At 38.3% G+C, this 15,610-nt stretch overlaps 2 protein-coding genes across 3 annotated transcripts in view; one reads left to right on the forward strand and one right to left on the reverse strand.

Moving 5' to 3' along the window:
* LOC143360402 (apyrase) overlaps positions 1-3,280 on the reverse strand; it is a 25,811-nt gene extending 22,531 nt beyond the window's left edge. The window contains exon 1 of the mRNA XM_076799196.1: positions 2,972-3,280. Within this exon, the coding sequence (XP_076655311.1) occupies positions 2,972-3,279 (308 nt within the window). The 5' untranslated portion in view covers position 3,280. The remainder of the gene's footprint in view (positions 1-2,971) is intronic.
* Positions 1-15,526, forward strand: part of LOC143360358 (protein 5NUC) — a 20,120-nt gene extending 4,594 nt beyond the window's left edge. The window contains exons 1-7 of one of the 2 annotated variants that reach the window (XM_076799119.1): positions 3,259-3,395; positions 7,091-7,310; positions 9,872-10,103; positions 11,481-12,080; positions 14,219-14,656; positions 14,729-14,918; positions 15,006-15,526. In XM_076799119.1, the coding sequence (XP_076655234.1) occupies positions 7,180-7,310; positions 9,872-10,103; positions 11,481-12,080; positions 14,219-14,656; positions 14,729-14,918; positions 15,006-15,298 (1,884 nt within the window). In that variant the 5' untranslated portion in view covers positions 3,259-3,395; positions 7,091-7,179 and the 3' untranslated portion in view covers positions 15,299-15,526. Of the gene's footprint in view, positions 1-3,258; positions 3,396-7,090; positions 7,311-9,871; positions 10,104-11,480; positions 12,081-14,218; positions 14,657-14,728; positions 14,919-15,005 lie in introns of those variants that run through there. The other variant, XM_076799129.1, reaches the window with a different exon arrangement.
* The last annotated feature ends 84 nt before the right edge of the window (positions 15,527-15,610 follow it).

Here is a 15,610-nt window from a genome sequence, read left to right on the forward strand (position 1 = left end):
CGCTGTAATTATGTTTGCTCCCCCAGAATAGCCTCCGTGAATATTTTAGTAGTTAGTTACTCGATTAAGAAGGATTTCCAAGAAGATTTTCTGTGTTCGACTGAACACTCCAAATTCCTTCTTCAGCAACATCCAGCCTACTGCTCGAACAAATTGCTGAACAGCCAAAATCCTTTTCTAGATCAAAAACTTTTTCGAACTCACTCGATATATCAAAATCATCTGGACACTAATTATAATTCTTCACTGATTATAATCTCAGTATAATTTTCTTTTACAACCCTGTAATAAAATGGCGGCGTCCGTACCTTCCGAGGATCATATTCGTCATTGCATGACGAAGCTCTGGAGCATTATTTAGGGGGATTGAAAATTTGCAGGAAAGATGGCAAACTATATTGATGAAGATTATATAATAAATTAAGAAATAAAAACCTGAATTTACTACAAAGTTTGTTTTAGATTTCAAAATAATTGATCACTTATGGGTCCATCTAACATTAGATGACGTCACTGGGGGTGACTTGTCGGTTCGCAATTGAAATTACTTTTAAAAATTCTCTTAAAAATTAAATTATTAAAGATTAATTAAAAATTACTTTAAAAAACTCAATTGACTTTTAAAAATTATAAAATGTTCCTATAGTTATATAGGTAATGTGTTCACATTTGTGCATATAGAAAGAAACTGAAAATCGGACGTCATCTCTGCCTTTACAATAGAAACAAGCAATATTAACTTCACTGTTGAAAATATGACAATTTAACAGAGGAAAGTCGTGGAATTTTAGAATTATGTTCTCATGGTACTTTGGGGGCAGTGATTTTCTTATAGTTTCTTCATCGCTCAGCAAATCCTGTAACTTAGATTCCCGAAGAAAATATTCAAATTATTGGAAGGATTGAAAATTTGCAGGAAAGATGGCAAACTGTCCTTGATAATGATGGAGATTATCCAATAAGAAATAAAAACCTGAATTTACTACAAAGTTTGTTTTAGATTTCAAAATAATTGATTACTTATGGGTCCCCCTAATATATCGCGTTCGGTATCATTTTAATCAGAATAAAGGCTTTCGAGCTTCGCTGTCCGTTTTCTTTTTCCGTTAGAAATTTTCTCAGTCTTCTTGTCACTAGCGCTTAGTGGTCATAGGTTTTTTATGGCTTGAAGACGGATATAACTCTTAGGTTTCCAGCGTGCCCTGTGTATTTCAATGGCGACGCTCGGCTAGAATCTCTTCCGATTTCGTCTAAGAATTTACTGGTAAGATAATAATTTACTCGTAACACTCGTAATGAGAATTTACTGTACCTGTTTATTGATTCTTACATCGTTACTTGCCTTTGTAATAAACACCTGGGAACACTTGCGAGAACCTTTTAACCCTTAACACTCGAACGGCGACGATAGGGGTCACTAAATATTGCTGTATCATTATTCAAAATATTTTTTACGTTATTAAATTCGTTTGTTTGACTCAATAAATTACTAAACGTTTCCAGTATTGTACGAGCAAATTCCACCATTTCCGTATGTACATCGTGAAAAAACGACGTTATAAATGAAACCTACTGACTTAAATAACTTGTTGCTCTTGATCTCTCTGCAGCTTTAAATTGCACTTATTCATTTTTGATAATACTAAATTGTTGGCTCTTCAAGTGCTGTCCAGTTGGTTCGCGCATTTCTTCATTTCGTTTGCCGACCTCTTTAGAAATTGAAATGCATGAAAATCCACTAATTTTCTTGTTTCATATATTACAAAGTGTTTAACTTTCTTCTGTTTGCGTTATAAAATATATTTGTTGGATCTGTGACATTATAAATGAAACCTACTGATTTAAATAACTTGTTGCTCTTGATCTCTCTGCAGCTTTAAATTGCACTTATTCATTTTTGATAATACTAAATTATTGGCTCTTCAAGTGCTGTCCAGTTGGTTCGCGCATTTCTTCATTTCGTTTGCCGACCTCTTTAGAAATTGAAATGCACATGAAAATCCACTAATTTTCTTGTTTCATATATTACAAAGTGTTTAACTTTCTTCTGTTTGCGTTATAAAATATATTTGTTTGGTCTGTGACATTATAAATGAAACCTACTGACTTAAATAACTTGTTGTTTTTGATCTCTCTGCAGCTTTAAATTGCACTTATTCATTTTTAATAATAATAAAATGTTGACTCTTCAAGTGCTGTCTAGTTGGTTCGCGCATTTCTTCATTTTGTTTGCCGACCTCTTTAGAAATTGAAATGCATGAAAATCCACTAATTTTCTTGTTTCATGTATTACAAAGTGTTCAACTTTCTTCTGTTTGCGTTATAAAATATATTTGTTTGGTCTGTGACGTTATAAATGAAACCTACTGACTTAAATAACTTGTTGCTCTTGATCTCTCTGCAGCTTTAAATTGCACTTATTCATTTTTGATAATACTAAATTGTTGGCTCTTCAAGTGCTGTCCAGTTGGTTCGCGCATTTCTTCATTTCGTTTGCCGACCTCTTTAGAAATTGAAATGCATGAAAATCCACTAATTTTCTTGTTTCATGTATTACAAAGTGTTCAACTTTCTTCTGTTTGCGTTATAAAATATATTTGTTTGGTCTGTGACGTTATAAATGAAACCTACTGATTTAAATAACTTGTTGCTCTTGATCTCTCTGCAGCTTTAAATTGCACTTATTCATTTTTGATAATACTAAATTGTTGGCTCTTCAAGTGCTGTCCAGTTGGTTCGCGCATTTCTTCATTTCGTTTGCCGACCTCTTTAGAAATTGAAATGCATGAAAATCCGCTAATTTTTAGGTCGGAAGAAATGTTTCGTTTTGGAGTGAGAACAGCCTCGGGCCCAAAGGGTTAAACATAAATTATTAAATTGTTGATTTTCGCCCCTTGTCGACGCACTGTGCGCGTGCTGTGTGACGTCATTCCCCGTCGAGGAACGGGTGAAAGTACACAAAAATACATACGTCGCGATAAGATCGAGGCGATGTCGTTGTCGATCAAGCTTCATCCACGATCCACGGCACGCTCGGTGGCGAACCGCGCTCATGTTCGAACGCAACCATGTTGCCTCTGCTCGAGGTCCCGAGCGGCCGATCTGTTCAGTCGACGCTGGTCGCTCGTGAAAATCGGTTCTCGGCCGGGGCTGGTCATCTCCACGAGCAAACGAAATCCGCGCGTTGTGCAATCGGCCGATCTCGTCGGTAAAAACGACCGGGACAAAGCCAGCCACGATTGGCATCGCGAGACTGTCGGCGAATCCTCTCTTTTTCATCTATCTTTCGCGCCGGCCACACGCGTATTTTTAGAGCGGATCGGCCGCGGCCGCGCGAAGACACGATTCGTACGTCCCGCGTACGTTCTGTGATGTTTGGCGACGTTTCGCAAACCGTATGTACATGCACCACACGTCATAATAATTAAGCCGCGGCTGTTTTGCGCCACACTATCCCCGATGTAATTGCACGCACCAGAATATCGAGTTGCCGCGATTTTTACGCCGCCCCGAGTGTATGTGTGTGTGTGAAATCCTTAGATCCTCACCTGCACATGAATCGATTGTTTGCCATTTTTACCACCACTTTCGATGCGGTTTCTTACCGTTTTTTTTTTTTTTTTTTTTTTTGTGGTATTTGAAGCAAGTTGAACGTATTTATATAATTATATTGATTTTGGAGATTTTTGTGTCACTTCAAGCGTGGGGAAATCCTTAGATCATTCTCGCTTCTTGTCTTGCCATTTTTACCGCCATTTTCGGTGGGCTTTTCTTACTGTTTTTTTTTTTTTTGGTATTTGAAGCGCGTTGAAAGTATTTATATAATTACATTAATTTCGGAGATTTTTGTGTCACTTTGAGCGTGGGGAAATCCTTAGATCATTCTCGCTTCTTGTCTTGCCATTTTTACTACCACTTTCGATGCGGTTTCTTACCGTTTTTTTTTTTTGCGGTATTTGATGCGCGTTTAAAGTATTTATATAATTACATTAATTTCGGAGATTTTTCTGCCATTTCGAGCATAGTGTAATCCCTAGATCGTTCTCGCTTCTTGTCTTGCCATTTTTACCGCCATTTGCAGTGGGATTTCTTACCGTTTTTTTTTTTTTTTGTTTTTTTGTGGTATTTGAAGCGCGTTGAACGTATTTACATAATTACTAGACCGCGGATCTTTATGCAAAATAAAAATTTTCCACCTGAATTGCCACAGACTGAAATGAAATGGCAATTTTTTTTCTTTCTTATTACGTTTAATAGGTAGAAAAAAATGTAACAGCGTTTAAAAATTTTTCTAATGTTTTAACTGTTTTAAAATACCCATTTTTGTCATAAATGCATAAAATCCGCAGTCTAATAATTACATTAATTTCAGAGATTTTTGTGCCACTTCGATCGTGGTGAAATCCCTAGATCGTTCTCGCTTCTTGACAATCGATTGTCTTGCCATTTTTAGCACCGCTTCGAGCGCATTGAAATTTTTTGGTGATCACTTGTTTGTTAAATATGGATTTTCCTAGTGCACTGGAATTCTTAATAATTATGTGTAATTTCTGTGATTACTTGGATTTTTATGTTAAATCGAGCGTATATTTCTTAACATTCTTGAATTATCAAGTGAACGTGACAATTGTTTTGCCATTTTCTTTTTGCCAGTACATTGAGATTCTTTAGCAATTACACGTTTGTTAACAATGAATTTTCGCCCCGTTTTCTACTGTTTCAAATGTAATTATTTACAAGTAATCATTGCGATTTTTATTTTACATCGTGGGTACTGAAATTCTTAAGTAATTTTCCAAGAATGTTATAGACCACGGATTTTTATGCAATCTTTATACATCTTTATGCAAAATAGAAATTTTCTACCGGTATTGCAACAAACTGGAGTGAAATAGAAATTTATTTTCTTTCTTAATATGTTTAATGGGCTGAAAATAATATAACAGTATTTTAAAATTCTTCTAATAATTCTTCTTCTCTAATTCTTCCAATTCCTCTACTGTATTAGGTTACGCGTACTCATTTTTGTCATAAATGCATAAAGTCCGCTGTCTACAACGCATTGTGCTCCTTTCTATAACGTAATTCCGATCATGTCAAAAGATTGCAATAAATGTAAGAAAGCTTGAGGAAAGCTCTTTCTTAGTTTCCAAAATCGTGTGCCTTTCATTTCAGAAAAAAATGATATTTCCTCTCAGAATAATTCATGAACTTTTCAATTGTGTTTTTATCGCTTCTTATATATAGTTGTTACAAATAACTCACGTCGTTTCCTGACGTCCACTCTTTCGACCCGTGACGTGTCTCGCAGGAGGTTGTCGATGATGTAATTGTTGTAATAATTTTTACACGGTAAAAAAGCCTTGAGTTCTCCGAGCTTCCAACAGAACACTGCAATGACACGTGCATTTTTTCCGTATACGTATTGTTTTCGTGCTCTTATCTCGACGGTTATACAGGTTGGCAATTTACTGATATCTCCTGCCTGCTGACTTTACAAAACACTAATTGCGTTATCTGAACGCTTTGTAATGTCCCGCAACTAGCGATACTTAAATATCGATGAAAATTCGTTTAATCTCTTCAGCGTCGCCGAATCTAACAATAAATCTGATAAATAATCTAAGTAATAATAAGATAATTCTGATGGAAACATTCCTGAAAATGTTTTCTTACAGCTTCGCGTAATTACAGCGTATTAGAGTCATTCGTTTTCAATTTACTGGTGCACAGTTCAATCGTGCTCGGTTGAACTTCAATTATGTGCGAACATATTCGTCACGCAACGTCATGGAAACCGTGCACACGAGTTATGGCATTCGAAAACGTTTCGGTGAACTGGCGAACTCAAATTCAACGTTTTCCGCAATCATTGCGAGCCGTTTGAAAATACCGTAAATCATTTCTCAAACTCAAAGACACGTCTTTGCAATTAAAATCCGATGAGAAGTGTTTTCACTCGGTCAGGAATTTTCATTGTTCCGTTGAAATGAATCAAAGTCGAAACTTCAATGGAAGGTTTCCCACTGATGAAGAATCTTAAAAAAAGAAAAATCGCAACCGTGTCGAAAATTATGAAAACTACATGGCCAGGTTTCAAATTCCGCCGGCGCGGCGACGCGTGGTTTGGACGCGTGTCGCCGGCAATCGAGCATGATCGAGGTTCATTCATTTGGATCGATGCGATCGGAAAAGCGTGGTCGGTTGCTGGCACGGGGCTCCGTTAATGTCAGCGACTTCTGCGCACAGCGGCAGCTGGCAGCGGCCATCGAGTTTCGCAACAGATTCCTCGACCTGGGTTCCTCCACTTCCGGTTCCACGAATGATTTGTGCTCCTCAAATTCGCGGCAATTGTCATGTTGTCTTCTACAGAAATATCGCTGCACGATCCTTTTGACTCTCTCAAATGGCTCATCACTAGACTTGCATGCAAAATAAAAAATGTTTGCATCAATTATAAAAAGCGGCGAAATAGAAATAAGGAGCGAAATAGAAATTTCTTGCATTATTGATTTTAACAAGCTGAAACCAATCAATTGATATTCTCAAATTCTTTCTATCTCTCTGCAGCTTTAAATTGCATTTATTCATTTTTAATAATAACAAAATGTTGGCTCCTCAAGTGCTGTCCAGTTGGTTCGCGCATTTCTTCATTTTGTTTGCCGACCCTCTTTAGAAATTGAAATGCATGAAAATCCACTAATTTTCTTGTTTCATGTATTACAAAGTGTTCAACTTTCTACTGTTTGCGTTATAAAATATATTTGTTTGGTCTGTGACGTTATAAATGAAACCTACTGATTTAAATAACTTTGTTGGTTTAACGAACAAAACAAAAATGGGTGAAGTATCGTCTTAGAAAAAAATTTGGAGGAGCGTACAACGATTAGGAATTTCCTTTGGAGAATTGAAACTAATGATTTATTTTATTAGCTTGAAGATATATAAGTTTGGTTGCCTGTAAGATTTTTTACTGACTCTCACACTTGAAACGAGGAAATTTGAATGACCTAATCATGCGACACGAATCGATTCGTTGATTCACCATGAATCTGACATCGGATTCTATTTTCGTTGTTATCGTTAACAGCTGAATACTAACACCGCATTCTGCCAGTTGACTGCTAACAACGCGAGATAGCGAAGGAGCTTTGGAAATTGGACAAAAGTCGATCGAGAATGCTGAGGATTTGGATCTCAATTTGCTGCGTCGCGGCGGGCCTCTCTTATGGGGTTGTCGGTAATCCTGTCTCCCATGAAGATGGAGGACTCACTCTCAGGATCGTTCACACGAACGACATGCATGCCAGGTAATTTATTATTTATTTCATTTACAGAAAGAAAAGCAACAAAATTTGGAAAATAATAGAAAGAGGTTCGAATGATTAATTAACGTTTCTTAAGGAAGTGTGTCGATTTGTTTCTACATATATAATCGGTTGAATCGTGACAGACTGAGGTACAGTGAATTCTCGATATTTGTCAACGACACGGGTCCTGCCAGCGACATATATCGTCCAGGAGACATAACCCGAGTCGTGTTATGTTTACGCTCCATGGTGTCCGAGGTCTCTCGGTGTACCCCACGGTACTGGGGATAATTCCGCGACGTTTATCATCCAGGCCTTGGCGACATATACAGGGTGTTTCACCTAACTCGAGCATCTAAAATATCTCGCTTGTTTTTCATGATAGAAAAAATTGCAGAGGAAAATATTACTTGGTTCAGAGGAGCAAATATTATGATAGGCAAAAAAATTTGTTCAAGGTTATATTTTTTTAGATTTCAAGGTCATTGAAGTTTTTTGAATAGAATGATATATTTTTATTATCGCTATATGATCGCGATATGAATCCAACGACCTGTAATATTATGACCTTCGAAGAATGATTTCTCTCAGGATATTTTTCTGCGCACAGTTGAGATGCTTGTACTGTATTATTTTTTGCCTCGCCATAAACTAAAAACATGTCTATCTTTTCCGCATCACTGTACACCATCCGTTCAGAGAAGTCACGTTATCGTTCACAATCGAATAAATCCCGATGAATTTCTGGAACGTACTGATTAGAGTCACCGTAACGAGAAGAATTTGCATCAGTGTTTACAATTTATTGTGAGCGTGTTTACAGTCATTAATCAAGGTTCAAGAACATTTCTTGAAACCCTAGGGGAATCATGTCATCGTTACTTCACTATTTACATCAAGTGTCCTACTTTTAAGAATTTCTCGTGCTCAAGGTCACGTGGAGGTCATAATATTACAGGTCGTTGGATCCGTCTGGACCTCGGCTATCATATAGCGATAATAAAAATATATTATTCAATTTAAAAAAATTTCGATGACCTTGGAATCTCAAAAAATATAACCTTGAACAAATTTTTTTTCTTATTCTAATATTAGCCCCCCTGAACCAAATAATGTTTTCCTCTGACATTTTTTCTATTATAAAAAACAAGCGAGATATCTTAGATGCTCGAGTTAGGTGAAACATTCTATATAGAGAAATCGCTGTAAATAAGAATCGTTTAGCTGAATAAGATCGTACCGGTAAATTAATATTCATACTTGTTTAATACGAAGTGCCGTGCACGTGGCAGCGTGCGTGCGGCCGCGATCAGATCTCATGGACGCAAATGAAACAAACGAGCTCGAACCGCGCGAGCTGATTTCGGTTATACGCCCTGTGAAAGCAGCAATGTCAGATCCACGCATCGATATATTTTAACAAATCGATTACGCGTAAAACAGCAGAAAAAAGAAAGTCCCCGGCAACATAAGCGAGAATTGCGACACATTCGAGTCAATATTGAGTCAGTTGTACCGTTTCTGCCACGCTTCGAACGCTAATTGCGAGCAGCCCGATGCTAATTGACCCCCGGCCGAGCTGTTTAATGTTAATTCTTGTTCTCGCGTCAAAAATAAAAAAAACAGTTTCCTGTTCGACGGCACACTTTGCGCTCCATTTTTCTTTTTTTTTTTTTTGACTGATTTATCACACGCCCAATTAATTCCTCCGGTTCGGTTTTATTCCTTGTTGTCTGATGATCGATGAGATACGATCCAGAAGATAACATTATTTATCCCTCGAGTATCGATCGGAATACCACTATCTCAGTAACATTCACTGTGCCAATAAATCTTCTTTCTGAATAATTTCTGCCTTCGTGTTTAATTCATTATAAAATCGACTGACTCCGACTGATCGAAAGCTTTTTAATCATGTAGTTATTGAATTGCGAAACCGTGTGCATTTATCTTCTGAAAATTTATTTTCTCAGTTTATTTTCTGAAAATAATCTATCCAGTATTTTTACAATCTTTGAATCTTTTTGCCGCTTCAAATTTCACCTACTTCATTTGAAATAATATATCCAGGTTGTCGAAGTCTTTGAATCTTTTCGCTGTTTCAAATTTCACTCGCAATGCAGAAAATCTGCAGTCTCGTAGTAACATGAGACACCGTTCAATTCTGCTCGATTCTCCATTGTTGTAGTATACGAAGTGGATTTCCTCGAATGGGGTTTCGTTATTTGTAATAATTAGACTGCCGATTTTCAAACGAAATAACATTCTCTTCGGCAATTGCCAGTCACAGACGCCAAATACATTTCTCTAAACATTGTTCATACATTTCTTTAAATAAGTTGAAAATAATATTTAAATTGTTTTATTCTCTCGGCCGTTTTGAATTGCGCCTGTTCACTTTTTTCATAAATGCATAAAATCCGCGGTTATTACCATATTATTATATGCTTTTCATATTATTATATGAAAAAATGATAAAAACTTGCATGGTACAGAGAATAGCGTGATGCAGACATTTCTAATGAAATCGAATTAGTACAAAAGGTGTTCTTGACCGGTAGATTCGAGCAGACGTCGCGTTTATCCGGCATCTGTTCGAAAAAGGACGCGAGCCAGGGAAAATGTTACGGAGGGTTCGCAAGAATAGCAACCCTAATTCGACAAGCGAGGCAATCCTCCGTTCCTTGCATCTTCCTGAACGCAGGGGACACCTATCAAGGATCCATGTGGTTCAACGTGTACAAATGGAAAATCGTTGCCAAGTTCCTGAACCTGTTGGCTCCGAATGCCACGGTACGTTCACAAACTTTTCAATTTTTCTCCACCGTGTTGCCCCTTGACCGATTTCAACGTCTTCCACCAAGCATTAAACGCAACTGGCATGCATTGCCCTATAATAACAACAAAATTACACTTTTGTTAGATTCCATACCAGTTTCGTTTAAATCTCTGCTTCGAAGTGTATCAAAAAATTTTCTCACGAAAACGAATTTCTAATTTCTAATTAATTTCTAACTAAAAAATTAGGGGCAAGTCATTTTGACACAGAACTTCTAATATTAACAAGTTCGCACCAGCAGTTTGTTTCGCTGCCTGCCTTCGCTGTTAAAATGTGAAATATCACCTTAATTATTAAAACAATTTAACAAGAAGCACTTCCGGCACTTCCGAATTATCGTACCGGGTACGACTATTTTAAATATATAAAATTAATTTGTCTTCAAATAAATTTCGAGATTTTGAACGTCGCACGCCTCTGTGACGCCGGTAGCGAATTTAATTTGTGTCTCGTGCCTCTTGTTTCGTAATTGTCCTTTTACGGCGTGCCAGTCGTGACCAAATCGCGTCATTATTGTTCGACGTAGTTGACTCGTGAACTTTTTCGCGGTGTCGCCAAATCAACGCGCATTTCGATCGCTCCGAGCGACAGCGAATCGTCGGCAATTTAGGCAGCGATTAGGCTAGAAATTGCCGACGATGACCAGCGATATTCGGACTTGAATTGCCTCTATAAATTAACACGTCGGAAATATCGTTTCGTAATGTTTCGAGTTTTCGCATAATAAATTGGCGTTCGGTCTTGATCAGTCGCGAATTTATCGAAAGTCTGGATCACCGGGCTTCTACTTTCATTTATTGAGCACGAACGTGGAGGTCCTGCCCGGACGAAACGAATTTATTGTGTCGGAGAAATCGTCTAGATCGCGGATCTTGATGCAAAATAAAATAAAATTCTTTCAGTGGTTTCGCTGTTCTAAGCATCTGCTCATTTTTGTCGTGAACGCATAAAATCCGCGAACGTAACTCGACGTCGGTCCGAAAACGACGCTAGTACACTCGAAAGATATTTTTCTTAGTATTATATATACAGGGTGTACATATTTCGAAGGGGAAAGAGGGGGGGGGCGGTATCTGACCTTCAAATGACCTTGATAACACCACCCTTTCATACTTTTCGAGGTATTCGGCTGGAAAGTTTTCAAATGAACACCCTGTATATGTGTACAATACGATTGCATGACGTTGCTGAAAGGCAGTAAGTGAAACTTATTGATCAATGAATTATTGACCAAGTATGGTCTAATTCAGGAGCCAAGTTAGGCTACTTTCCCCTAGCTATTCGCGATTATTCGACGTGATAAAATGTATGTTTTGCTTTTTGCGGATCAGAGCTTAGGGAACCACGAGTTCGACGACGGTGTGAAGGGTCTGATACCCTTCGTGGAGAACGCATCGTTCCCCATAGTCACCGCGAACCTGGACCTGAGCAAGCAACCGGACCTAGCAGCCACGAAGTTGTTGAACAGCACCGTTCTGGAAGTCCAAGGGACGAAGATCGGTGTGATCGGGTACCTGACACCCGAGACGAAAATCATCTCTGTCACGGATAACGTGATCTTCCTGGACGAGGTGGAGAGCGTCCGTAGAGAGGCGAAGAAGCTGAAGCAACAAGGCATCAACATCCTGATTGCTGTCGGACACTCCGGCTTCGAGGTCGATAAGAAAATCGCCCGGGAAGTGGAGGACATCGATATAGTGATCGGAGGACACACCAACACCTTTCTCTACAACGGCAAACAACCCGATTTGGAAACACCCGAGGGCCTCTATCCGACGAAAGTGGTGCAGAAAAGCGGCAGATCGGTGTACGTGGTCCAGGCGTACGCGTACACCAAGTACCTCGGCAATTTCACGGTGAAGTTTGACCCTAAAGGCGAGGTGACCGAGATCAAGGGCAACCCTGTGTTGGTGGACAGCAGCATCGAACAGGTAATTACTTTGATTAACCGAAATTAGGGCTCGTTTCGCGAGAACGATGAGAGAAGAGAAAGTTCGAATCGAGAGGAAATGGTTTTCTTTTTTTTTTTTGGCGCAAGTAGTGCACTTTTCGGACGAATAAAAATATAGACGTGTTCCTGGAACTCTGCTCTACCATGTGTATATTTCGCATAATTTTCATCCGAGGAGGTGATGCACGATTAATTTAAAAAGTGTGGTCGCTAGTGGTTAGATTACGTTGTCGTAATAATAATAATAATCCTTATGCAAAATAAAAATTTTCCTCGTCAATTGTAAGCCACAGATAAATTTCCTGTTTTCTTCAAAAATTGTATAAAGCTGAAAACGATAAATTCACATACTTAAATAAATGCATAAAATCCGTAGTCTACTAATAAGTTCATGACTAAGCAATTTTGAACGAAATCTGATTGAAATGCGTACGTAAATGTTGCTAAAGGTCCATTTTACATTTATTGATTCCAAGAGTTCATAAATCGTTGGCAGAAAGTTAGTTAATTGTTTTGAAGAATTTATCGTCGGTTTCTGTCGGCTTGAGAGCTGTTGGAAGAGTTTGGAAGATGGAATATGTTTGTTCCTCTCGCTCTACAGGAGTTCATATATATTTCTCCTTATCTAATACCTCCAAACACATCATGTATTCCTAATATGAAACTGACTCCGAAGCTATTAGGAGCCGTATGAAATACTGTTTCGAGAGTAGGTGGCACTGGCAGCACTATCGCTATCGTTGTCGCACAATCGACTCTCTTTGTCTTACACATTACAGACAGAATAACGAGCCAACCTTCCGTAAATAATTAATACTGCTCATTAATTTCACATTAATTCCGTAGAAAACTATAATCTCCAGATACGTCCAAGTTCTTACTTGCTTACGCGATTGTAAAAATTCACAAATACATCGCAGAAAAGACAACGTTCATTGAAATTGACATAAATGTTTGGTGGCGCCATCCGTGATAAAATGCTGAAGCTGATAGACAAACCACAGATGAGGTTTAGGCAGAGAGGAAATGAGAGTGCTCACGCCCGGGATTTTAGTGGATGATACTTCTATGTTAAAATAGGGTCTTCTATGTAGACTGATCCAGCCTAGAAGATGATGCAGGTTCTATTACAGGCTAAAAAGATGATGCAGGTTCTGATCCAGGCTAAAAAGTTGATGCAGGTTCTGGTCCAGGCTAAAAAGTTGATGCAGGTTCTGTTCTAGGCTAAAAAGTTGATGCAGGTTCTGTTCCAAGCTAAAAAGATGATGCAGGAAATGTGGGACACTAAAACCCCGAGCGTGAGCACTCTAATTTCCTATCATAGATATACCTTCTCTATCATAGATCGCATAAACCTGTCCTTGTTGGACCCCTCCTCGCTCAGCGTGTGCGCCTACTACTTACCAGGAGATTCGAATCTCCTCGAAAAAGGAGGTGGCACGAGTGAGTCCTCCTCTGTCCTTGTCGCATACTATCGCTGTCTTTGTCTTACACATGGAAAGGATAGGGAGATATATATATATATATATATCGCGCGTAGATATCGGGAGATCAGCAATGAAATGAAAAGTTGGTAGCACGAATATTTCTTCATCCTTGTCGCACAATCTCTCTTTCTCTCTCTCTCTCTCTCTCTCTCTCTCTCTCTCTCTCTCTCTCTCTCCTTGTATAACACATTATGATGGGCATTAGAAAATCGAACAGGCCCTTCCAAAAATGTTAATCATTAATTAATGCCCAACAAATCCCGTTCAAAACTATTACACGACATTTAATAAAGAACTTTTTTCTCTAGCTTATTAACATAAAAATGAAGAGAAACTTCGGTTTTTTGTACCAGATCAACTTTTGCGGTTATTATTTGTCATGCCCCAAAGTCTTCTATAAAAAAAAAAAATTTCTGCACGCTCCAGAGCGTCTACTGCCAACGTTTTTAATACAAATGACAAATTTTTTGTATGTTAAGAAACTAATAAGGACCTGCATATGAATTTTTAAATAATGTTTTCCCTTCCTCCGAAAAATTTCAAAAATTAGAGTTCGAAATCGTTAGGTTGGTGCTACGCCTTAGTAATTTATAAATTGTTCAATGTTTTCTGTAATTGCTGCAATTTGTAGGCAGAAGACGTTCTGCAAGAACTTGACGAAATGAGAGGAGCTATTGACAACGTGAGCCAGACAGTTGTTGGAAAGACTCATGTTCTCCTCCAAGGAGATAGCAAAGTCTGTAGACGCGTGGAATGCAATCTGGGTAACTTGATCAGCGACTCCATGATCGACTACAATGCTCGGGAGTATGGGAGCAAGGATGGCTGGACGGACGCAGCTATAGCTTTACAGAATAGTGGAACTATCAGAACTTCCATCAGCAGGGACAACGATGATAAAGTTACCATGGGGAATGTTCTCAGCGTGCTGCCTTTTCAGAATCCTATATTGAAGGTAAAAATGACTGGAAAGGTGTTGCTGTCCGCTTTAGAATGGAGCGTTTATAACTTGGAAGTAAACACTACTACAAACTTGTTTGGTGCATTTTTACAAGTCTCGGGTGTTCAGGTACAAAAAAAGATCATCAGCATTGTTTCGCTGAAAGCTAGAATACTCTTTAAACAAAGCGTCCTCTTACAGGTGATCTATGACTTGACTAGACCAAAGAATTCTAGGGTGGTGTCAGCACAGGTGCAATGTGCAAATTGCAGCATTCCGTCGTATAGTGAACTAAAAAAGAATGAGACCTATACGGTGCTCATGTCTGATTATCTGCAGGCTGGTGGTGATGGATATAGTATGTTTGTGGATCTCAAAACGTTTCCTTTGGGTATGCTATTCATATCTTCTTAAGGATAACACCTTCAGTAAATTATATTTACTTTTTTAGTAAACAATTCCTCATATTTTATTCCAGGTGTAACTACAGCAGAAACGCTTTCGCAATACTTTATGAAGCATAGTCCTGTGCACCCAGGTGTTGAGTGGAGGATCAACTACACGAAAGATAATGAAAAACCCAGTAATGCTTCTGGTAGCGGTGGTTCTGGCAGTAGTGATTCTGGTAGCAATACTGGTTCTGGTAGCGGTGGTTCTGGCAGTGGTGATTCTGGTAGCAATACTGGTTCTGGTTCCAGCAACCTACACCAAACTATCGGACCAGCAATGTTATTGCCAATAATTAGCTGGCTATTCATAAAACAAACCTGATGAGTAAGAACATACATTGAGTAGTCAGGATTCAGCAGTATTTAAAACTTGATCATTTATACTTAAAGTTTTTTTGTGCATCCTATCTACATCTCTACCTCAAATTGTACATTTTTTATAGGTTTTAGATCCCTCTTATCGAGCGATTTATAATATGTAGACACGATTCATTTAGATCTCCAACTGTTAATTATACAAACGAAGAAGAATTAAATATTACAATTATGTTATTTTATTCAGCAATCTAATCGTAAATATACACGTATTTTAATGATAGTGTAATGATATGATGGTGTAATGATATGTTTATAT

The sequence above is a fragment of the Halictus rubicundus genome, chromosome 1 (genome assembly GCF_050948215.1).
Source record: "Halictus rubicundus isolate RS-2024b chromosome 1, iyHalRubi1_principal, whole genome shotgun sequence".
NCBI classification, from domain to species: domain Eukaryota; kingdom Metazoa; phylum Arthropoda; class Insecta; order Hymenoptera; family Halictidae; genus Halictus; species Halictus rubicundus.